At 43.6% G+C, this 23,349-nt stretch overlaps 2 protein-coding genes across 2 annotated transcripts; one reads left to right on the top strand and one right to left on the bottom strand.

The window, feature by feature from the left end:
• Nucleotides 1-1,442: 1,442 nt before the first annotated feature.
• Nucleotides 1,443-6,193, bottom strand: gpr137ba (G protein-coupled receptor 137Ba). Its single transcript, XM_084561069.1, has 7 exons — nt 5,519-6,193; nt 3,708-3,757; nt 3,391-3,613; nt 2,923-3,069; nt 2,263-2,391; nt 1,961-2,082; nt 1,443-1,875 (listed from the first exon to the last, which is right to left on the bottom strand). Exons 1-7 carry the CDS (start codon nt 5,900-5,902, stop codon nt 1,761-1,763), a joined length of 1,170 nt encoding a protein of 389 aa, XP_084417195.1. The 5' UTR covers nt 5,903-6,193; the 3' UTR covers nt 1,443-1,760.
• Nucleotides 6,194-9,665: 3,472 nt separating this feature from the next.
• On the top strand, nt 9,666-22,887 carry nid1a (nidogen 1a). Its single transcript, XM_084561162.1, has 20 exons — nt 9,666-10,737; nt 12,333-12,629; nt 12,707-12,933; nt 13,017-13,312; nt 13,597-13,737; nt 13,969-14,220; nt 14,479-14,679; nt 14,774-15,007; nt 15,179-15,316; nt 15,813-15,941; nt 16,421-16,564; nt 17,176-17,295; nt 17,761-17,988; nt 18,079-18,251; nt 18,875-19,001; nt 19,092-19,260; nt 19,788-19,945; nt 20,025-20,148; nt 21,510-21,622; nt 22,159-22,887. Exons 1-20 carry the CDS (start codon nt 10,534-10,536, stop codon nt 22,281-22,283), a joined length of 3,600 nt encoding a protein of 1,199 aa, XP_084417288.1. The 5' UTR covers nt 9,666-10,533; the 3' UTR covers nt 22,284-22,887.
• The last annotated feature ends 462 nt before the right edge of the window (nt 22,888-23,349 follow it).

The following is a 23,349-nucleotide window of genomic DNA, read 5'->3' as shown; positions in this document are numbered from 1 at the left end:
CTGAATTCACAGCTGAATCAATGACTGTAAGCTGTCCAGTCCCTGGGGCAGTAAAGCAAACCAAACCAAACTAAATCATTTACCACCATGCTTAGCAGGTGATTCTACTCTTCACCAAACAAGTCACTGATTTATCTGGCCAGAGCACATTATTCCAAAAAAGCCTGTTCTTAATGTCCACTAGTAAACTGTAGTATAGCTGTGATGCTCTTTTTAGTAGTTTCCTGTTATACCTCTCATGTTCGTCAAATCAAATTTGTGCAATCTCTTGGAGGATGTGACACCAACAGATCCTGGTATTACAGTTTTTTGGTTCTTGGAAGCTTATTTTTTGCATCATACCATCTCATGAGTTGAATTTACTAACGTGGCCAGTTCTGCATACTGTAAATTTGCATGATTGTTCTTCCTTGCCGCACCCACAACCATCAGCACCCACAACCATCAGCACCCACAACCGTTTTTGAAATCCTTAGATGTGGTGTGTGGTCCTGGTCTCATCAACCTGCAAAGTCTTCACGGTCTGCAGATATCCATTTCTATCTGAATGCACAATTCTCCAACCTGCCTATGATACCTCTTATATTCAATCATTAGCAGCTAGCTCCCCTGTAACAGAACTACAGTTTTATTCATTATCAATCTTTCAGGTAACATCCATCAGCTATATCTTGTACTTGTTTGATGATTAAATTCTACGTGTGTGCTTTAGCCGGATACATGTTTATCTCGTTCTTCCTGCTGCTCTCTTTTTTTTTTCTGTCTCTACTCGGCCGTCTTCAAGCAAATATGTTCCCCTCCATGCAAACTGGGTTTTTCCTCGCCACCGTCAACTTCGTGCAAGTTCTCGGTGTTGTGAAGCATCTTGAGGCCATTTGCACTCTTTAGCACTGACAATTCATGAGCAAAGAGAACAGCAGAGCCTAGATGTCAGAGTTTTAGATACGTCAGGTCCCACCTCTTGCTCCCTAAGGATGTTGTTATCACCATTGTCATCTGAGCTGGAACCCCAGATTCTAATCTTATGAATTTGGTATGTTTCTTAAAAAACAAAACAAAATTTAACAACAAAAATAAAAAAATAAAAATTAAAAAAAAAAGTTAAGGGGTCAGTGTATATACGTTGAAGCCTATTAGGACAAACTGCTAAAATAGGTAAATCCTTGACACGTGTTTAAGGTCCATTGTGTAGGATTTAGTGCCATCTAGTGGTGGGGTTATATAGCAACCCCTTTGTACCTATTTAGGAGAGGTGGCTTTCAATAAAAACTAAAAAATAAATTCAAGTATTAGTGAGACTAACTCTCCATCTGACCATGTAATTTGTTGTACAATTGTAAAATGACGAATAAAGCACTTTACCTTTACCTTAGATAATAAAAATAAACTACATTTTATAGTTATAATATTTTTAATATGAAATAATTATCTCTTCTATATAAACAAATCTGTATGAAAAAGAACACAGTACGTAAAATAGTAATACAGTACATATTACAAAGATCAGGAAATATATTAAGCAGTATTCAGTACAAGCTATACAATGAAAAACGTTTTAAGAGAAGATCAAACTTTGTACAAGGAGAGTGCAAAATTAATGTCCCATCAACGGGCCTTTATATACTGGCTGAGAGGATAGTTAGGTCTCCTTCTCTAGACATGTTACTAACTCAACGTTGAGGGCAACTTTAATGCCGTGTGCAAAAATATACAGATGAAAAGCAATGCCACAGGTCAGTGGGAGTCAGTCTGAACTCCAGTCAGTAATGGCTGAGCTCTTCGGGAGGAGGAGGGAGGTTGTAGCTCTCGTCCCCTCCGATGTAGGCACTGATGCCGCTGCTTTGGCTCCCCCACTCGTAACTGTCAGCGGCCAGACTGGAGAGTCAGAAAGCACACCCGTTCATGTTCTGTTCTGTGTGCAAAAAGTGTCTCAGGATTGGGTTGTGTATTTTTTTTTTACCTGGCTTGGATGTTCTGAGGCATGACGCTCCACGCCAGATCATCGTCACTATCGTAACGCCGCGGGTTGTCGAAGAAATAAGCCCTAGAGGAGAAGACGTGACCGGGAAGCCCAGAGCCGCTCTGCAGGACGAAAAATACCAGTCAATGTGATATGATAGTGAATGTTAAAGCTCATTTTGATTTAATTTGACTGAATATGACATGGAAAAAAAAAGCAAAATCTAACACTTTTGTGCTTGGTTTATAAATCATCTTGCAACCCTCAGTAAGACCACTGCCTTAGAGTAACTGCCGGCTCACCCTGTCTAAGTTAGGCTGCCGCACTCTGAAGAAGAAAACCACTAAAGAGGTGGGGAGCAGCTCCCACACGAATAAAATCACCCCGAACACGATGTAGCCCGTGTCGCCCAGGGTCGACTGTAAATCTGCCTGAAAAGCAAAACAAACAATAAAAACTTAGTACTCCACGCGATTCCAACATCTCCATCAACAAGTGATAAACTATCATGATGGCAAACAAACACATATAATATTAACTTTTGAAAAACAAAAGTTTCTGTGTCAGTAAACCATAACTCTCATTAAACTTTAGCACACAGGCTTATAAAGCGTTTCATAAGTCAGGCATAAACAGGGTGGGGAGATCACCTTACACCTGATCAACTGGTTGAGGGAGTCAAACACAAAAACATGTTTGTCATAGTCGTCATTGCTTAAAGGTCTAGCTTGGGAAATGTATTTATACGAGTTCTTGCACTAAGTTAGAGACGATTCATTCCACTCTCGTAGCTGTGCACTCAATGTAAAACAAAAGCCTGTTAGCTTAGCTTGTAACTCCCCTTTCTCCAATATAAAAAGATATAACATGTTAATGATTGAACTACATATTTAACGTCAAGTGAATCATTTCCCCTCATCCTGACTGCTACTTGGAGCCGTCATGGGGCTCCGGATACACACCTGGTCCGAGACGTTGTACCAGTCGTAGTCAAAGGAGTTGATACTCTTGTTCGAGAGTCCCAGGACGACCAGGTTGTAGCAGGCCCTGGACGCGTACAGGAGGATGACGATGGCTCCTATAACCGTCACCTGGCACACGGACGTCCCCTGAAAATCGCAAATCAACCACGCGTTCACAATTCACGCTGAAATGAGACGCAATCTGGGGAAAACATCTGTGAAATGGGCGGAAATGCTGTATGTTTAAGGAAATTACACAAGAGGCCAATTTGCCTGTTTATAGACAGATAACATTCATAAAGGATGGTGTCTTAACTGAACTGAATGCTGAGTTTGTGTTTGCACCACAGCACAATAAGTCATGCACAAGGAGGACACCGTGTTGCTTGGGAACAAAGATTACGAGGCATAAATTGTGTGCAGCAGCGGGTTGTCACACACGGGTGCACAATACTTTTGACGTCTCACCTTAGACTCCAGGTAAATGTTGGCCAGGGACATCTTGGCGATCTTGTAAAGACACAACGAAAGCGAGACGGCGCACAGGACAAACAGCGTGTCGTTGATCGCCACCCTCACCAGCACAATGGTGTGGGCTTCTGCGAAGGACATCCTCACCAGCAGGGCACATACCAAATTCACAACTAAAAACACCAGGCTGATGAACAGGAAGAGGAGGTACAGTGGCAGCCTGTGGGTCAGGAAATGAAAACGCATTATTCAACACAAAAAAACTTCCACTAAATGAAATGAAAAGCTTCGGCCTGCTACAGCTCTGATCTTACCTGTACCTCAGGAGCTCTGGTGCATATTTTGACTTTGCCTTGAAAACCACCTGTATAAAGAAAAGAAATACTGACGTCATGCAATGTGTTGTGGGGTTTTGATCAAATACTTCTCACTTCTGCATTCTTCTCCAACACAAGACTCCAAAACAGGAACCTTCTTTGTTGAAAACGGCCGAGCTTTGGATTGTAGGTGCAGTACGTGGAGCTCCGGGCATCACTGTCAATTTGCAACTGTGATTCACATCAGCACAAGAGGATTATGCTAAAAATAAGCCGTAGAGGCAGAGGCCTGGGAAGCTATTATTTGATGTGCGGATTACCTAAGCAGTCGAAAAAATGATTCACTGCATCACACTCTGTAGCTGAGCTGAATGAGAGTCTGTTACTCTGAGAGCAACAAGTGGTATCCACTGGACTGTTAGACTTCTAGATCTAGTGTCGAGTGTGTCAGTGCACATGTGTCCTGGATATGTCACCAGATTGTGTTTTACAACATTTTAAGCAAACTGTTACCAAAAATGAAACCAGAATCTGGTTTTACACGTTTCTGGCGCAAAGCACCAGAGTGGAAAACGGCTGGTTGTTCCATTCGTCAGTCTGGCGATTTATGAGTAATTTCAGAGAAGACATTTGAGGTCGTCTCAATTTGTGGTCGGAGAACTTGTGAAAGACACTTTACTTTTTGACCTTTTATGAACCAAACCGTGGAGGCCCAAATCTGCCAGTGTGATCAAAAGAATACCCTTTACAACACCGTAAAAAAAAATAAAAAAACTTCCTCAAAATAATGAAAAAACCATGACGAAATTTGAATATGCTTCTATTTCCTCATATCTACCAAAGAAATAGAAGCAAGTGACTAAGACAGAGCTCAGCAAATATATATATATATATGATCCCTCAAGACGACTTAACACGTGGTTTCACATATTGTGACATTTTCCTGGTTTTGGAAGGAATCACATTATATCAAACTAACCCCGTGGTCTCCAGAAATAAAGCAACATCCTTCACTGACCAACCGCCACTAACATCTGGCTAATAGCGCAGCTACAGACTGATGCACCTGAAAGGTTGAAATGACTGGTGAACTTACAGACAGAGAAAGTGAGAGTTAATTGATGTGACTGATATACTGGGAGTGGGGCAGATCTGCATGTGCACCCAACTGTTGCATGCAGAGTACGTCGGTTGTGGGCGAAACTGAGGCACCTACAGATGTAGAGTCTTCAGGGAAGGTCTCTTTTGTCACGGACGTTGCTTTTACTGCTACGACACTTGCGACAATTCTCATTATTTTGATAAAGTTTCTAATTAAATGACCTCCAGGATTCGTTTTATTTTGGCAGGAGTGGGCTCCCGTACCAATCAGAAGCTGCAGCCTTATTCTTTTGTGATAATAAACCACATGTCCAGTCTGAATTTTTAGCTATAATAGGTGTTCATGTAATTAATACGCATATTTCACATTTTGTCCAATAGTTGAAGAGCAATGCCAAAACTTTTTCAGCACCTAGTTCGGGCGAGGATTAAAAAAACACGCTCCAGGCATGACATGAAAACACTTGACTTGGAATGAGAGTGTAATAAAGTTTCAGAGGAAAAAGTAGAGGTTGAATTCTGGACCACAACTGGCCTCCTGACATGTTGTCATGTCATGAACTCCTGCACATTAAACTAGAGCCAGGCTTAAGCACAATGAAGCTGCAAAGAGAAAGTTCAGGATTTCAAATTTATACTGTTCTCACATGACAAGGAAACAGGTGCAGGTAAGTGACAGTGTTGACAGAACTGAACGCCTGACTCACCTGTGCAAAGTAAAGGTTCATGAGGCTGAGTGTGAAGAACTGCAGGCACACTGGGAAGCAGTAGAGCAGCCAGAAGGGAAAGGGCCCCAGAGTGTTGGCCGTGACGAAGTTCTTGAAGTAGAAGGAGAAGAGCACGGTGCGCAGGGCCGACCACAGCAGGCACAGGAACAGGAACACGGTCTGGTAGCTGAAGCGCTTGTGCCGGTAGCGCAGCACCAGCCAGAGCTGGACGTAGATGAAGATGAAGAGGAGGGAGTAGAAGACGGTGTAGACCACCGTCAGGCCCAGAGTGACGAACGGAGGCACGGCCGGGCTCAAGGTAGGCAGAGGAATGGGCTTGTCCATGAGAGAGGGCTCCTGCTCCTCCACCACCACGGCCTCCATGTCCCGCTCTCCCTGGCCGGGTGAGGAGGGAGGGAGGGAGGGGGAGCGGCGAAGAGGAGGAGGGTGTTCGCGGGTGTTCGCCGCCGGGTCTCTGGCTTCACAGAGCCAGCTTCTCGGCTGAGGGAAAAAAAAAAAAAAGTGAGAGCGAAAGCGCAGAAAATTGGACAAGAATGAAGCTGCGGATGAGGCTGTCAAGACGATCGAGGGAAGAAAACAAGTCCAACTTCCTGCAGCAGGCACGGCCAGAGAGACAGGCACATGATCAGGGATGAGAATGGTCCGTTTGTCATTAGCTGCAGCAGGCAGGAAACTGCTGAGAGTTGCAGCTAGAGGCTCCTCAGCGAGAGGACCAGCCTCCTCCAGCCTCCTCCTCCTCCGACGACGACGGCGGCGACGAGCAGTGGTTACGTGACGCTACGCATCAGCTGACGCACGGCGCTGTACCTTTAACCCTGTGATGGGGCTTCCCACCGCTGCACTGCTCTCCAGAGGGCAGCTCAGAGCCTCCACACAGATTTACTTTCATTTTAGTGAGATGCGTGACAAGAATTCACATTCATCATGAAAAAAACAAACAATTAAATGCAATAAAATGTAAAAAAAAAACAAAAAACATAATAAGGTACAATTTGGGCAAACCAAGTGGGCATTTTCGGTACAGCAAAGGTTATTACACGATTTTACTTGTACTTTTTTATACTTTTGTACAGTAAATACTTATATGTTAGAAACTCACTAATTATAATTAATTGTATTATTCACTAATGTTTCACTGTTTCTCTGTTTAGACAGAGAAATGTAGATGTTTTTTATATATGCTTATCAGGCATAACATTAAGACCACCTTCCTGGACATGGGCCTTCTGAGGGTGTCCTGTGGTGTCTGGCAACAGAAAGTTGTTAGTGGGGGGGCCTTTGGGTCCTATAGGTTGAGGGGAGGGGTCTCTGTGGATCATCCCACAGATACTTGATCAGTTTGGGATCTAGTGAATTTGCACACACCTTGTGCTGTTCTTCATGTTTTTTTTAGTTGTTCCTGAACTGTTTGTGTGTGTGTGTGTGTGTGTGTCAGGCTGCGGAGTGTCATTGCTATGGGGTGGGGGTGCCTGGTCTGGTCTAGGTGGGTGGTACATGTCTAAGTGACATCCACATGAATGAATGCCAGGTCCAAAAGTTTCCCAGCAGAACACTGAATTGTTACAAGATGGTCAATGTTATTTACTTCTCCTGTCAGTGGTTTTAATGATGTGGCTGATCAGCACATGGTCTCTTTATAAAACAGAATAGGGTTAAGTACCACGTCATGATTCTGTAAACCTAAGTCCACTGAGGACGGGATAAATCCAGCCTCGGCAAGAGACATATTTTTAAACGGTCAACAAGTGGACAGACTGATGCAACAGAATCCATCACATCCTGAGTTTTAGTTTCTGTTATGAGTCATGGACCAAAAATACTAAATCCTACCGATTCATGATGTAGATGAGCCTTCCTTTTGACTCTCTGCCTGGAAAACACCCACGTCTTTCTAACTTCACAGCTGCATTCTGCAACACAGATTTTTTTTCCATTAAAATGTTCACGGCTCTGATTATGTACAGGATTATTTTCTCAGACGTTAAAGAGCTAAAACAGAAAAAGGTTTTCACAGAATAAAGAGTACAACTGGTGACTGATCTTCATGGGTGATTTCAACCAAGAGTATTTCCGGCCTTCTTAAAATCACAGACTTTGGTTTTTAACACGAGAAGAAGCTAAAACCTGCACGCAAAAACCCCAGTGAAGTTTGTTCTGTTTGTTAGCTGAAGGGTTTTTGTTTCACAGGAATGGGGCATGTGAACATGAGGAAGGCCAAAGATAGAGGTCACCCCATCTCACCTTTGACTGTTGTCATACATTAATCTTTTATCGCGCTCAGACACCACACGGGATGCTGTCGGCTACAGCATTTCCCTCTCAGCTATGAGACCAAAATTTGGATATGAATGTTATCATAGATATAAGAATGTGTTTTCTCTATATTTGTATCTTGTTTTACATATTTATTTAAGACATATATATTCATTTGCCACTTCATTATGCACGCTGATGAAAACAAATACATTCTAATATAACAATCCTGCACTAAGTCCTCCTTCATGTCTGTTCTAATGTTCAGTTTATGCTGAAACAACGTCAGAAAGGCGATAATCTCACCCTATGATCACATTGGAGGATGTAGTTTGTGGTGCTGGACTTAATTAAACACAAATGAAGCTAAGATTCAGTGCTATTTATGCGATTTAGTGTCATATTAGAATGCATTCACTACTGTACCTAATGAACTGGTATATGTATAGGCTGTATGCCTTCTTTGTTCCCAGAGTTGTCTCAGCCGGGCTCCGGCCCATTAAACCACCCACTCGTTCTGTCTGTAAATCAAAAGTAACAATAATGGAGTGGTGATGAAATACCACTTCTGTCTGATTGTCACGCTACCATGTCCCGTTATAGTCGCCAGGCGGCTGGTTACCTGGCAACACGCTTGGAGAAAACAGACTCACACAGACAGTAACAAGTCACGGCTAATGACATCGCTGGTCCCAGGGTAAATATCCCACCAGACAGTGCAACTCCAACAAGGGCCCAATGTGCATCGCCACTGGAGTGCGGTGAACTAAATTTAGCAGCATACACAGGAGCTCTGTCGTGTTGATCAATGAGATTTACCATCCACTCATATACAACTTTAATATTTTGTTAAATAATAGGATAAGCAAATGCATATACATGTGTGTACATATGTGTAGGTTTATGATCTTATTTTAATCCATAAAAACTGTGTACTTGCATGAGGATTGCGTCAAGAAATTACATGTATGAGCTTCAGAGAATGACCAGGAGGTGGCACCGTACTACTGCAAATATATCATGGAGGGAGAAGGAGCCAGCAATATAAACATATTTTAGGTTGTTTGCTACACGATCCCTTGAGTGTAATTATTGCTCTGCGAGAAACAAACAGAAGACAGTGTCAGCATATAACTCATATCCTTTTTCCCTAGTTGGTTCACATCTTGCCAAAAAAAAAAAAAAAAGACAAACTCCTATAATTTATCTGTGGTATATTCTCTGTATATTGTGAAGTCTTGAGAAGGAAGTATTTTGAGGTTACGGTGAGGCAGAAGAGATTAAAGCCCCTCCAGATACTGAAACTGTTATTACACCACATCACTGTTACCCTCCAGCTGTAGAGGAGAAGAGTCATTACAATCAGGAAAATTAGTCCCACGTCTAACAGAAATTAAGATTAGGCCTGATTGGAGCAAGAGTGGTGACAGTAGAAAAAGGCTAAACTTGCGGTGGAAGCGGTTCCCGTCCATTTGCTCAGTGTCCATTTGGAGTTTTTTTTATCACAAGAACTGTGGGAACGTTGACAAGACTCGTTTCGGTTTCAGAAGATTATTAGATCTGAAGATTTCTAGAAGCACAAGACGGAACAAATATCAAGTATTCCAGAAAGAATAGAACAAAACTAGGAGTAACCTTTAAAAACTAAGCGAGTAAGGTTTGCTGTTTTGCAGCCTGAGAAGAAAAGTCATTATCTAAAATGTAGGATCCACAATGCACAGTGTAACCCACACTATCAGTTTTCATGTGGCTTGTGTAATGAAGTCTTATATATCCTATAGAGGACATAAGAAAGGCCCGGTCAGCAGAACCTCTATGAAATATTGTCTGGGGTCCGTCCATATCAAACGTAGTGAAAATTAGCATTGACTTGGATGTCATCATCGGATTTTATCATATTATATTTTCTGAAGACATTCCTAAGGACCAGAGTGCAAGTCAAGAAAACAGTCTGGGGTGATAGTAGCTCTACTCAACAGGTCAAAGGTCACCTAAAATCATTTGGTCTAATGGGGACTATGAATACCCAACGTCAAAGCAGCACGGCCAACAGTTACTCGGATAACTGGAACAAAGCGGTGGACGGATGACTGACCATCCGTTCGAAGCGGCTCCAAGTAGTTACCAGCATACCCCTCATTATCCCAGCTGGAGTGGAGTCTGATAGTCACAGCGGCATGCCTCAGATGATTAGTGCATGGTACAGTGCTTTATGATATTGTCTTTTACATAATGTTTCAATCAAACCAGGCATGCTCTGATGCCCCTCAGATGTTCACTGGCCTGTGTCCAAATCTGCTAATACAGTTCCAGTGTTGTCCCACTGGAGACCCCCTCCACTGAGGCCCCTGTATTATAATATCATATAAACATAGGTGGCTGCGTTTTACTGTACTGGCAACACTGGAGTTTTTATTTTTAAATGGAAGGATGTGAAAATCACTTCTGATGTGTTCAGTTCTATCCTCATGATGCTTTAAATCTGCAACTGTCTTGCAGATGTCTCTTTACCTGTGCCAGAAAACTGGGGCACACCAAGCCTGCCTACATACAGCGGGCTACCACTCCGCTCCAGGAATATGTTCTTGGAACATCTTGAAAAGAAAAGTATAGGCTACTTCTCATTTTCCTTCCAGACTGCAGCGAACTGCTCCGCCCCCCAGCCAAAACTTCAATACTCTACACTACTCTCACTCGCTCCTCTTACACGGGACTGACCAGCTGCCCCTGAAGGAACAGCGATGGGTTGGCAGAAGCAAGGATGGCTCTTATGTGCGAGTTTTCTCGGCTTCGTGGCATCGGTGCAGAGCATAAGGCGAGACGAACTTTTCCCGTACGGTCCAAGCGCAAGAGACCAGTTACTGGAACCAGGGAATGACCAAACGCACCGACTTGATCTGGACCAGCCGGTGCTGTTTTATGATGGCACTTTGGAAAACATCTTTGTAAGTTAAACCATAACTTTTAACATTGTCATACTAATTATACAAACGCGTTGGATTTGGCGGTTATGAGTGGACTGTCCATCGCTCTTGCGCCATTGCGCGCACACCCAAGGAACAGAAAGGAGGTCAGAGTCAGAAGCTACAACTTGAATTCCTTCTAGTTGCAAAAGAAAAGTCCGCGACAGGGGCTTTTCTGTCGATGGGGAGACTTTGTAAATATTGATTCACTTATCATAGAGGCAGCTCTATCTTCTTGACTTCATGCGTCAACGCATTCTTACAGCTTCCCCGCGGGGTTATCGTTTTACTGTTGACACAAGGGCCAAAGGATTCGAGGAACCGTATTTTGCAATCCCCCCCCAAAAAAACTCAAGTGATGAGCTCAACGCCGTGGGGTTACTCTTACAGGCATATATGAGCCACTTTAGAGACTAAAGTATAGAGACTTTTGATCTTCCAGGCTATTTACTGTTGTATAGCCTGTGGAGCTGCTCCATTGTGTTTCACAGACAAGCAGCTCTTTATTCCCTGTAATTCTGGTTTCAAAGAAAAGTTCTTCATCTTCGATTTAATTGTTGTTCACGCAGATAATGTGCCATCAGAAAGTAACTACACTGAAAGACAGGGACTTAACATTTGCTAAAGTTTTATATATGTTTAGTTTTTTACATTAAAACCATGTAGTCATAATTAGATGTTAGCTCTAACTTCTTAAGGTGTGGCCAGTCTTAACTGATACCACTGTTAAACTACTTTAATCTCTTTGTCATTTATTATTTTATATTATATTAACAAATCCAGTTTCTCCCAAGGAGCCGAAGAAGTCATGAGTCTAGATTATATATTTAAGTTCTTGTTAAAACAATCTGGGGTTTTTCCCACCGCTGGATACCTCCAGGTTATCGCTGCATCACCCACCACAAACATATTTCACAGCTGCAGTCTAGATAGATTTTTGTTTTTTATTTAGGCAACAGTCTGCCCTGAACTGTCTGTGCCCTGTGGGGGGAACAGTAATGCTTTTTTTCTGTAATTATTCACGAGGTCGGGAGGTTTTTATCATTCCCTGGGGAGGGATTCATGTTTTACCAAGCCCTTGTACGTTAACTTCAGAGATCTCTACTACGTCTTTGAGATCATACTCCCTGATCATTTTCCCAGTTCTATCTTCCATTTTGGCAGGAAGTTTCTGTAATGAAGATTAGCGTGCAATCTTGGGACTCTCTAGGGCTGCTTGTCGGGGGCAAGGACAGGAAACAGAACGGCCCGGGCCAGGAATAGTTTTCCTTTACTCAGGAAGTGAAGGACCCATGTGCAGAGTGTGTGTTTTTGACATAAAACAAGTTTCTTTTTTTTTTTGTCTTTTTTTTTACAAGCATTGCATGTGTTCGCAATAAATCACTACAAGTGTGTAAAAATCCAGTTTGTTCATTAGTGCCTTCGTAGGACACAGCAGCTGACTCGGATCATTAGTCTAATGAGTCTGAGGTAAAGCTCAAAGTGGGTCAGGCTGAACTGGGCTTGCCTCTGCGGTGAAACAGTCCTCCAGTGCTACAATCATCTCATTACGGATTAACTTGAGTTTCTAATTTCAGATCAACACCAATGGTTTTGTGGCCACAACAGAGCCGACGAGCGAGTCGACGTATCTTGGCAGCTTGCCCCCAAACTTTGGCATGATCGCAGCTCTGCAAGGAGACCTGGACACGAGCGATGGTGTGGGGAAAGTCTTCTTCCGTCAGGACTCCAGTCCCGGGCTTCTGCAGCAGGCGGCTGAGCACATCAACCGGGCCTTCCCTGAGGACGATGAAGTCGAACCCACGCATGCTGTGGTGATCACCTGGGTTGATGTCGCCACCCATGAACCTCAAACCAGCAGCAGCAACAAGAAGGTGAGCATCACATGCTTACTGAATTGATTTATGGCGCAACAGATCCTTTACATTATCTCTCATGTTTCATCACTCAGAGAAACACCTTCCAGCTGGTTATTGCTTCCCTGAAGAGCGCCTCGTATGCTATTGTCCTCTATCCAAGGGACGGGATACAGTTTTCCTCCACACCGGCTGAAGACATTAATACGGTCATGCATGCTGGCTTCAGTAAAGGTTCCGTCAAGGGTTTCCTGTTTTCCAGTCAGGGACCATATTATCGCATCACCACTGATGACGAGGAATCCGTGAGGGCTTTAGCAGAGTAGGTCAACCGGTTAACGTTTCAAGATCAGTGACTGTGAATGTGTTTTAAACCTAGAAACTTAAACCCTCTCCTCCTCGTAGGAAAACCAACTCTGGCCTGCGAGGTGTGTGGGCGTACGAGATTGGAACCTCTCCCTACTTTACCAATGTGGCTGAAGGTGAGGTCACGGACCTGCCCACGGAGGCCACACCAAAGCCCGGGAGCTACGAGGAGGCCGCTGATGCAAGGAGGCGTCAGTATACTGGTCAACAAGTGGAATACCCTCCTTATGAGCCAGACGTGGGACAAATTGAAGTCCATCCGGTTCAGTACCAGCCGCTTCAGCCCGATAACCCGGAAGTGGTGGTGGTGGACGACACAGATATCAATGTAGACGGTGAGTTCATAGCAGTGTACACTTTGAGATGAATGATTTAAATGTCTGGATGTTAATACTGCTACCACCATGCATGTTCAGCATCTGATGTATGGGCAAAAGGAGTTGGGGACCAAACCAACAACCTTGTGACTAGTGTAATTTGCTGTATCTCCTGATCCACAGCGGTTCAGTCAAAAATGTGTTTAAACACATGTGATACTTTAAGACAAATTGTCTTTACCTATCGGTGCTGGAGGATAACAGTCGGCTCTTCCTGTTCTTCTTATTTTCCATGTTTCCAGTGTTTTCATACAACCTCGGCTCGTGTGCAAACAATAGAAATAAGTGCTCCCAGTTTGCAGATTGCAGGGACTACCCCGGTGGATACTGCTGCCACTGCAGGCCTGGCTTCTATGGAAGTGGGAAACAGTGCGTGGCAGAAGGTACACTTCTGAATTTCATCTTTAAAAAACTTCTTTAAAAGGGTCCACACACTTACGCGGTGGAACTAGCCTCCTTGTTGCACAATCAAAAAATGACCGTAAACTGTTTTCTTTTAATCCAAAAAGGATGTGTTCTGAAATGTCGCCCTGACGCAGCTTCTGAAATTCATATGAGCCACTTGGGAAAATCATTTGGTTCAGCTCTTTGTGTGTGCGTTTGTTTTTTTGCAGGAATACCTCAGAGGACAAATGGTAAGATCCACGGAAGAGTATTTGTGGGAAACTCTCGTACTCCTGTGGAGTTCCGCAGCAATGACCTCCACTCGTACGTTGTGGTAAATGATGGCCGATCCTACGTCGCCATCAGTGACATCCCTCAGATTGTGGGGCCCTCGCTGCAGCCCCTGGCGGCCCTCGGCGGTATCATCGGGTGGTTGTTTGCTCTGGAGCAGCCCGGCTTCAAGAACGGCTTCAGCATTATTGGTGAGAGGGAAAAAATTTACCACCTGCCTTAACAATGTCAAATAATCTCACATTCAACAGCTTCTCATGTGTTCATTGGCTAGACTTGGGAATAATCAGTCTCTGTAAACAAATGTCAGTTTGCCATACAGCTGCAGCTTCACTCACTGTCCAGATGAATTCCCTTCACATTACTTCAGCTGTGACAGAAGGCGGTGAGCCAAAGTTCATCCAGGGCCAGGGTCTTAAAGTTAACCTCCTCTTCTCTGTCCTCTGAAGGGGGGGAGTTCATACGGCAGACTGAGGTGACCTTTCTGCCAGGGAATGAGAAGCTGACCATCAAACAGGACCTCAAAGGCATTGACGAGCACGACCACCTGGTGTTAAGCACCACCCTGGATGGCCGGATCCCTGAGTTGCTCGCCGGCTCCACCGTGAAGATCAGTCCTTACTCTGAGATCTACCAGTACAGCAACAACTGTAAGATACAGCTTTAAATGTGCTTTCTGATTTTAAACAAAGCCTAAAAAAGACATGTTTCCAGTTGTTTACATACGCATGTCTTTCCCTTCAGTGATCACCTCATCCTCTACTCGGGAGTACACAGTGAACTCAGTTGACGGATCCACTGAGACCAGGACATATCAGTGGCGTCAGACCATCACCTTCCAGAGCTGCCAGCATGATGATACTCTGAGAGACTTGAAGCCTACCCAGATGCTCAGCGTGGACCAAGTTATGGTCATGTACGACGCCAATAATGAACTCATCCGCTACGCCATGAGCAACAAGGTCGGGGATATAAATGGTGAGGACGTGGAGGTTATTTAGTCTGAGCTCGCTTCCTTCCTGCCTTCGCACCTCATATTGTAACATCCTTGCAAAGAGATAATTTTAGGCTATTGTCGTCATCGTTGAAAGGTAAACACTGGCAGGACTTGCGCATGAACAAGTTAATAGCATTGTTTTATCTTCTCAGGAGGACAGCCAGAGGAGAACCCGTGTTACACTGGAAGACACGGCTGCGACACCAACGCTGTTTGCCGACCGGGACAAGGAAACCAGTACACCTGCGAGTGCGCTGCAGGTTTCAACGGCGAAGGTCGCTCATGTTATGGTAAGAATGATAAATAATATAAAAAAGGACATTTGTTTCCACTGTTTGAAGAAATGAAGATGATGTCGCTGCATTTAGATTTTTTTTTTCTTTAATGTACACTGTTTCCATAGCAGTTTTAGACCAATTATTAAAATAACCCCCACTTCCCAAAGCCTTCCTTCCTGGAAAACATCACAGTAATACTGATTAGCAGACAGAGAGTCCCATGTGGTAAACAAAGTGTATACTCCGAGGCCTTGTTAACGTATCTAGTATGGTCTTCATTCCCAGGGTCTTGTGCATTAGAGACCAAACAGGAAAACCCCCAACGGCAGGAGAAGGAAGGAAGTATTTCAGACAGATTCAATCTGTCAAGATATCTAATTAAGCCTTCTTCCTTGATCTTCCTGTGTCTGATAACGAAGAGCACTGATCTGACAAATCCAGACTTAAGGACTTAGATCCAACGTAGGGGGTTATTAGCATACTAATAACAGGCTAATGTCTTTATCAGACATTGATGAGTGCAGAGAGAATCCTCAAATCTGTGGGCCGTACGCTATCTGCAACAACCAGCCCGGGACCTTCCGCTGCGAATGTGAAGATGGTTACCAATTCGGAAGTGACGGGCAGACCTGTGTTGGTAAGTGCTGTTTGTGTGCTGTCAAGTATAATTACATATTAGGGAAATCTCACCTGCATAGAGGTTTAGACATAAACTGTAATAAAATGCATTAAAAAATGAAGGACGCCAGGGTTAGCAAGACAAACAGAAGCGTATGTGTTAATTATAAGTGCACAAATACAACTTTGAACTTTGAACCAATTGCATTGCAGTGTGTGTGTGTGTGTGTGTGTGTGTATCCTAGGTCAAATAATACTCATGCTGCATCGTGCATATGCAGTAAAGATAGTGAGACAGTATATAAGATCAGTGTGATTGTCACCAGCTGTAACTGCTTCATATTAAAGCAGTAGTTCCACATTTTTGGAAACTTATCTGCCACTGATCATTTTACCCATGATGGTAAACATGAACTAGCTTATGTTAGCATGTGCACTTCTTTTGTTTGTTCTCTAATCTCAAGAACCTCTTCTTCTTCTCCTCCACCTCCTCCTCAGCGGTTGACCGCCCCGTGGACCCGTGTGAGGAAGGCACCCACAACTGTGACGTCCCCGAGCGCGCTCAGTGCAGCTACACCGGAGGCTCGTCTTACATCTGCACCTGCCTGCCGGGGTACCTAGGGGATGGTAGAGTCTGCCAAGGTACAACAAAGAGACACAAAATATATGCTTTAGATTATAGGTTACAGAATAAAAGATTTTAGTATATACACTATAAATAACTAGTGGTGCATTTATGGTGCATTGTACAGAATTAATTTAAACACAGGTTTAGTGATCATTACTTACTTTTAGAGGTATTGAACTCTTGGTCAGAAAAATACATCTCTGTTACTACTGCCTTAAAAGTTGGCGATGACAAAGTTTGAAAATGAAATGTAACTTTTCAAATACATAACATGTTCTTGAAGAACGACCATCATTGTTAAACCATCTGCTCAGGGGTGAGGTTGGTTATATAATACGTCTGCAGTGGATGAATGGTGAAACATCAAAAGCAGATGAGCATTTCACATGCGTGGGTCCTGAGTCTTCTTTTCTTTTGGCTAGTCAGTCCTCCGTAGCGCCCATTCATAGCTCCCATTCCTTCCGGATCTTTGCTGGATGTCCTGCGCCGTGTGACCCATGTTTTCTCTCTCTGGCTCTCTGACCATAAAAGGCTGCGAAAACGCGTGCCTTCGGGAGTATTTTAGTTTATTTTATGATTGTGCTCTGTAATCACACACACGCTCTCTATTATGTCCCGCCCGAAGACGTGGACGAGTGCCAGGCAAGCAGGTGTCATCGGGATGCCGTGTGTTTTAACACCGAGGGATCATTTACCTGCCAGTGCAGGCCCGGTTACCACGGGGACGGCTTCTACTGCTCTTCAGGTAAATCACTTTCTGACATGCAAACACCAACAGCTTTTTTTTTGTGTGTGTGTGTGTGTGTGTGTCTGTAGACTTAATTATTTTCCCTTTGAACACAAAGTCTGCTACTACAAGTTTATTTTGGGAGCATCTGTGATGAGTGCAGACAGTTGGGTAATGCATTTCTTTGATGTAGTTGCAGACTCACAAAACAGATGAATGGAAAACGGGTCATTTTAATTCACTGTATTGTTTGTTCTATCCAGAAGAGTGTGTCCCGCCAGAGTGTATTGCTGCCAGCTGGAACCTGTTTTTCATTTTCTACTGGAATTTGTCATGCCTTATGAAGCGTGCAGGGGATATTTTGTGTGTGGCTGTATTCAAATAGAAGACCACAAAGCAAATACACTTATGAATAAATTTGTGACGCTGTCGCAGCATGTTTGTGTTCGCTCTGTAGCTTATTTTTCATCTTTTTTTTTACAGAGAGGCCAAAAACACAGTGTCAGACCCACAGGGAAAGTGTCCTGGGTGTGACTGGGGACATTCCACGGGGCCCCCGGCCTCCTGTCGGCCAGTACATCCCTTCATGCGATGAGAATGGTGAATATGAACCGATGCAGTGCCATGGCAGCACAGGGCAATGCTGGTGCGTGGACCGAAATGGACAGGAGCTCTCTGGGACTCGGTCTGGACCTGGCCAAAGACCGATGTGTGAGTAAACTGCACAGATTTTGCAGAGCTGAGATGAGGTTGGCTTCGTATACAGAGAACTCCTAATCTTCCAATACTTGTCTCAATCAGGCATTGACTACAGGGTTGTGACCCCACCTGTTGGACCCCGACCTCGACCCGACGTGGACTCGCTGCCCCCTGGAACACATCTGTTGTTTGCCCAGAGCGGCCGTATAGAGCACGTCCCGATGGACGGCTATGATATGAAAAAGGACGATGCCAAGGCTGTCCTCCATCTCCCTGTGAGTTTCTTTTAGAGAGGAGTGATCTTGTTTTGCATTCTTTATGACGCCTTGGATGAAATGTGAAGCAGATATTTCACTGGACTTTTGTGTGTTCACAATCGAATGTTCAGGACAATTGAGAAAATAGCAGTAGCAATAATCTCAAGCACAGTTTCCTCTCAAGAATGTTTGGACCATTAAGATTATACGAAAGAAAACCATTCCTGTACATATAGGATGGGTCATTTGCGTATACAATGGGTCAGCCTCTTGCTCCAGTCTGTTTTCTTGCCTCTATTACTTGGTCTCGCTCTGTAATTCCCACATCTGCTCCATTCATTCAAGGCTTGCACTTTATTGGAGGCACATGGTGACATTCACACTAATTACTTACATCCGTCCGACATCTTCGGAATTACGATCCGCATTTCTTGCCACACTGATTTGCAAACCAGCTGGCCTGACGTCTGCTTGAGTTGCTCATGCTGCGTGTGGGGCTCAGTTTGTTTGGTTGAGCGTCTAGACGTTAATGTCAAAAAAACACATCTGCTCCTTGTTGTTTTTTTTGGAGGGGGGGTTCTGACCATTCTTGTTTGAAGAAAGTGCACTTCAAAGATTGTTGTTTGCTGACCCCTCCACAGGAGACTGTAATTATTGGCGTGGCCTATGACTGCAAGGAGAAAGAGGTGTACTGGACAGATATCACTTCTCCCTCAATCAGCAAGGCCAGCATCAACGGAGGAGAACCCACTGCTGTCATTATATCAAGTAACGTTACTTTCTTTTATCCTTCACATTTCTGAATCAGGAGACTATTTTCATGAGGTAAAGGAACTTTGAAATGTGTCCTCCTAACAGATTTAGTCAGCCCGGAGGGTATTGCCATCGACCACTTGGGGCGCAAAATGTTCTGGACTGACTCTGGAACGGATCGCATCGAGGTGGCGTCTCTGGACGGGTCTATGCGACGTGTCATCATAAACTCTGATCTCGTCAACCCTCGTCCTATCATCACAGACTCTGTGGGGTGTGTGTTATACTTTACACAAAACTTGTACCAGTCTGTTTCTTATACGTACACAGAGTTAGCTGCCAATCTCTAGGAAACTATGAAGTTTAATGTTCATTGGAACATTTATAAGTTCAAAGTATAATCAGTTTTGATTGGCAATATATATTTAAAGGGTGAGTCCAATATGTTGGAGAACCTGCTCATTTGTTTTTGTTTAGTTTTTTTCTTTTTTGATGACAGATTAAAAGAAGCTGGTTAGCTTAGCTTAGCATGAACACTGAAATTGTAGACACTGTTGGTTTGCACATGATGGTACAAATCCACCAAAATATATATATTTTAGGTTAGTTTATTCTAGCTATCTAGCTTCCTTTCTCATTTTCTTTTCTTCTTTTTCTAAGCTATGCTAGTTGCTGGTTGTAGCTTCATATTTGGACTAAAGATCTACCACTAATTCAAGGGATTTACCGTTTACCTTTGCCTGTCATTGTTTAACGCTAAATTAAATAGTGAACTCACAATATACCTGTTCCTTACAACAGTAACCTGTACTGGGCTGACTGGAACCGCGAGGCCCCCAAGATTGAGACATCTTACACAGACGGATCCAACAGACGGGTGCTGGTTAAAGATGGCCTGGGCCTACCAAATGCCCTGACTTACGACTCTCAGAGCTCAATGCTCTGTTGGGCAGACGCAGGTAGATTTCAGACAGATGACTCAACCAAGAATAAATCTGCTTTATAATCAGCACTAATTAAAACCCCCCTTGCCTGCAGGCACACATAAACTGGAATGCATGGATCCTGCCCGGGGTGACCGCAGTGGGGTGTTGGAAGGGGTTCAGTACCCATTTGGAATTACATCACTCGGGAAGAACATCTACTACACAGACTGGAAAAGGTTTGAAACTGCTAAAACTTTTAATCCACATTGGATGTAAGTGAAAGAAATAGTTCATTATTCCAGTGAATGAAATACTACTCGAAATGTGCCTTGATGTCATTCCCACATTTCTTCAATTAAAATGCACTTAAAATTGTGACATAAGAGATGTTTTTCCACCACAAGAACATTCCCCCAGGGGCTAGGACGCTTTGGAGGAACTCAGTGTATTTCCATAGCAAGGGCCAGGGTCTAAATTTGGGAGGCGTTCAGGGGAAACATCCCAGTTTGGAGGGATTGAAGTCGGATGGCACTTTTGGGGCACCCAAATAAATTTGACTAAACTAGCACTTTACAAAAGAACTGTAGAGTGGGGCTTGTAGCGGTGAATAATTGTGATTGGTTGAGCACGTGCAGCATTTTTGTGCCTAATAGTGTGAGTTTGTGTTGTTAAATCGTGACAATTGCTCCTAAAATCCATTTTCTTACTGAAAACTAGAATTCCTGTTGTGTTAAATCCACTTCGTGGCTGGGGCACACATGTTTTCCAGTGTAGACTTGACCCTGTTTGCTAAGCAGCAGAGTAGCTTGAATCTCCGCCATGCTTCCCGTTGTTGCAGCGGCACCATTTGCAAGCCGCGATCCTTGATGTATAGGCTTCTGCATTATTGCCACTTACTGGACTGGAGTGGAAGAGACTGGTTTATAGTTATGACGGGTAAAAATCAATTGTCACTTTTTCATACCTCTGTGGATCAAGTTCCTGAGGCTAAAAATTCCCAGCTCCTTTGGTTTGAAAGGTGGCTAAATGTGTTCATCAAAGCCATAATTCAGCCTTTATCCATGGTCCACTGTGCTGTGTAAGAATGCAGATCTGTCAAGGCAGAGGAAAGAGAGGTGAGGTCAAAGGTGGAAATGCTACCCACACTTCAACCCCTTCATGTTCTCCCAGGTTCGGACACTCCCACCCTGCAACTGTTTAGCTATCTTCCCATGTGGCTGATTCTAGATGTTAGTAACTCCTTAGCCAGTGCAAAAAATACCGGGGCTGTTTGTGTGTGTGCGTGTGTGTGTGCGTGCAAGTCCTAAAATGTGACAGCTGCTTGCAATTTCTCAGCCCGGGCGTCTGTGAATGACCTGCCGAGGGCCTCCCTGTGATCTGTAGCCTCACAAGAGAAGGTTTAAAGGTGGTGGTGGTAGTGGGGGAGGCACACACTTCAACAGTTTACAACAAACTGTATCAGTTATGGCTAGGAAACCTAGACTAACCCTTACTCACTCTTGACAGACTTTATACAAAACTCAAAGAGGCGGAATGACGTCTCCAGCAGGGATAATTCCGGATTGCTAAATTCTTGTGCTGAATGTGTTTATAACAGGGATGCCATCGTTGTAGTGGACCGCTACGCCAGCAGGGAGTCCGATGAGTTCCAGCCACAGAAACGTACCAAGCCATATGGGATCACAACAGCCTATTCTCAGTGTCCTACAGGTACACCCCCAGAGTGCATGAAAACTCCCCTTTAAAATGTTCGCTCTTGAAGTCTTTGTACTAAAACTGGCACTGATGTGCAGGAAAGAGTCATTCTCAGAAATAGCCTGACCCTTGTGCACAATGGAGGATTATTGTCCATTAGTCCCTTTAGTCTTCATGACCTTACAGGCCAGTTTTGCATCCTCCATAAAGAATTCTGAGTGCACGCTGAAAATTCACAGGTTCATTCCTTGACCTGAAAGCAACAGAAGGTATGCTGCAGGGAGAATTTATTAGTAAGAGATGGGGATGAGTAATGGTAAAGCTAAGCACCAGGCTGCATCCTCCCTTCCAGATAAGGCTGCATTCATAAAGCCAGGGAATTTGGAGTCAGGGGAGAGGGCCTCCAACATCTGGAATTTGCTCTGTGTTTCTTTTAGATATGTTTAGTGCATGTATACCAAACAGTGAAGAGGCGGTTTCCTGTTGCTCCCTGCTGTGGTGTCTCATGATTGATACAAGCGCCGTCAAGTTAATAACAGTTTCTTTTCCAGGAAACAACTACTGTGCTTTCAACAACGGAGGCTGCCCTCACTTATGTTTAGCAACACCGAATGGCCGCTCCTGCAAGTGTCCCGAGAACGCAGTGGGCTGTGTGGAGATAGAGGAAGCTTACTGAAGAGACGGAGGCTCTGAGAGTTCGACACTGTTCGGATGTTTGACCCCAAATTAGGAGCCACTCGGCATTACTCAATTCTAACTGCTGAAAATGCCACCGAAAACCAGAGGGGAACTTACCGTGCCTTTTATTGCTCAGTGTTATTCTTATCTACAATTTATTTTTTACAGGTCCCATTTATGAAATCACAATTGCCTTTGAGAATTGTAAATACAAAAAACTATTACTGTTTTTTATTTTTTTTTTCCTGAGTGCACATAAACCAAGAATAAAGCTCAAGGGACACATAATTTAATGTGAAATCAATCACAGATACGCATGACTTCCTCATGTGTTACGCTGTGGCACCTATGAATTATCTCATGGAAGTATTATTGTGAAATTGGGTGGAAACAGTCTGTACACGCTGGTGGGATGAGTTTACATGCTGGGCAGCAAAAAGAATAAACTTTTTTTTTCTAATGTGCTAGGCTCATTCGTTTGTGGCTTTTAGTGAGACAACAGCGACATCGTGTGTTAGTTTGGGTTAATTACAAACCGAGGTGCCGGTAGGTGTCGCCATTGTACTATTGATTATAAGGCAAAGGGGATAACTTGTCACGTATTATACACGTGATTGAATAAATAAATAATTTATATGTGAAAAATATATCGAAATATTTTTATTTTATTTTTAATATAGTGTTTTTATATTTGCCATTTGTTTAATATGCTACACCATTATTTTATATTTATTTCTAATACGTTTCATTTTTGTTTACCTGCATTACCCGATGAGGCAATGAAAACTCACACACTGTCCTATCATGTTCCTAAACAGGTATCCTGTTACCTGTCGGGAAAAAAAAAAAGAAAGAGAGACGTGCTTGTTATCCTCACGTGACCTATATCTAAAATGCACCGGGTTACCGGGAAGACGGTTCTGCTTTGTGAAAGGATCAAGAGGCTGCCGCCCACACGTACGGGAGACGTAAAGTGGTGCTTTGACGTAGTCCCAAATAAAATCGGAATATGTAAACTTGTCGCAAGAGCTGGAATCTGCTGCTACAACATGCACGTTGTTTTT

Source organism: Chelon labrosus (genome assembly GCF_963514085.1).
Source record: "Chelon labrosus genome assembly, chromosome: 15".
Lineage (NCBI taxonomy): Eukaryota > Metazoa > Chordata > Actinopteri > Mugiliformes > Mugilidae > Chelon > Chelon labrosus.
This window is presented reverse-complemented; position numbering and strand designations above follow the sequence as displayed.

Bases quoted from the DNA above. Each gene is read 5' to 3' on its own strand.
- gpr137ba (XM_084561069.1), bottom strand. From the start codon at position 5,902: ATGGAGGCCGTGGTGGTGGAGGAGCAGGAGCCCTCTCTCATGGACAAG. The intron at 3,758-5,518 runs GTGAGTCAGGCG...TTCTTTATACAG, and splicing joins TGAACCTTTACTTTGCACAG to GTGGTTTTCAAGGCAAAGTC. The intron at 2,392-2,922 runs GTGTGTATCCGG...TTTGCTTTTCAG, and splicing joins GGTACAACGTCTCGGACCAG to GCAGATTTACAGTCGACCCT.
- nid1a (XM_084561162.1), top strand. From the start codon at position 10,534: ATGGGTTGGCAGAAGCAAGGATGGCTCTTATGTGCGAGTTTTCTCGGC. The intron at 13,313-13,596 runs GTGAGTTCATAG...CCATGTTTCCAG, and splicing joins CACAGATATCAATGTAGACG to TGTTTTCATACAACCTCGGC. The intron at 18,252-18,874 runs GTGAGTTTCTTT...ACCCCTCCACAG, and splicing joins AGGCTGTCCTCCATCTCCCT to GAGACTGTAATTATTGGCGT.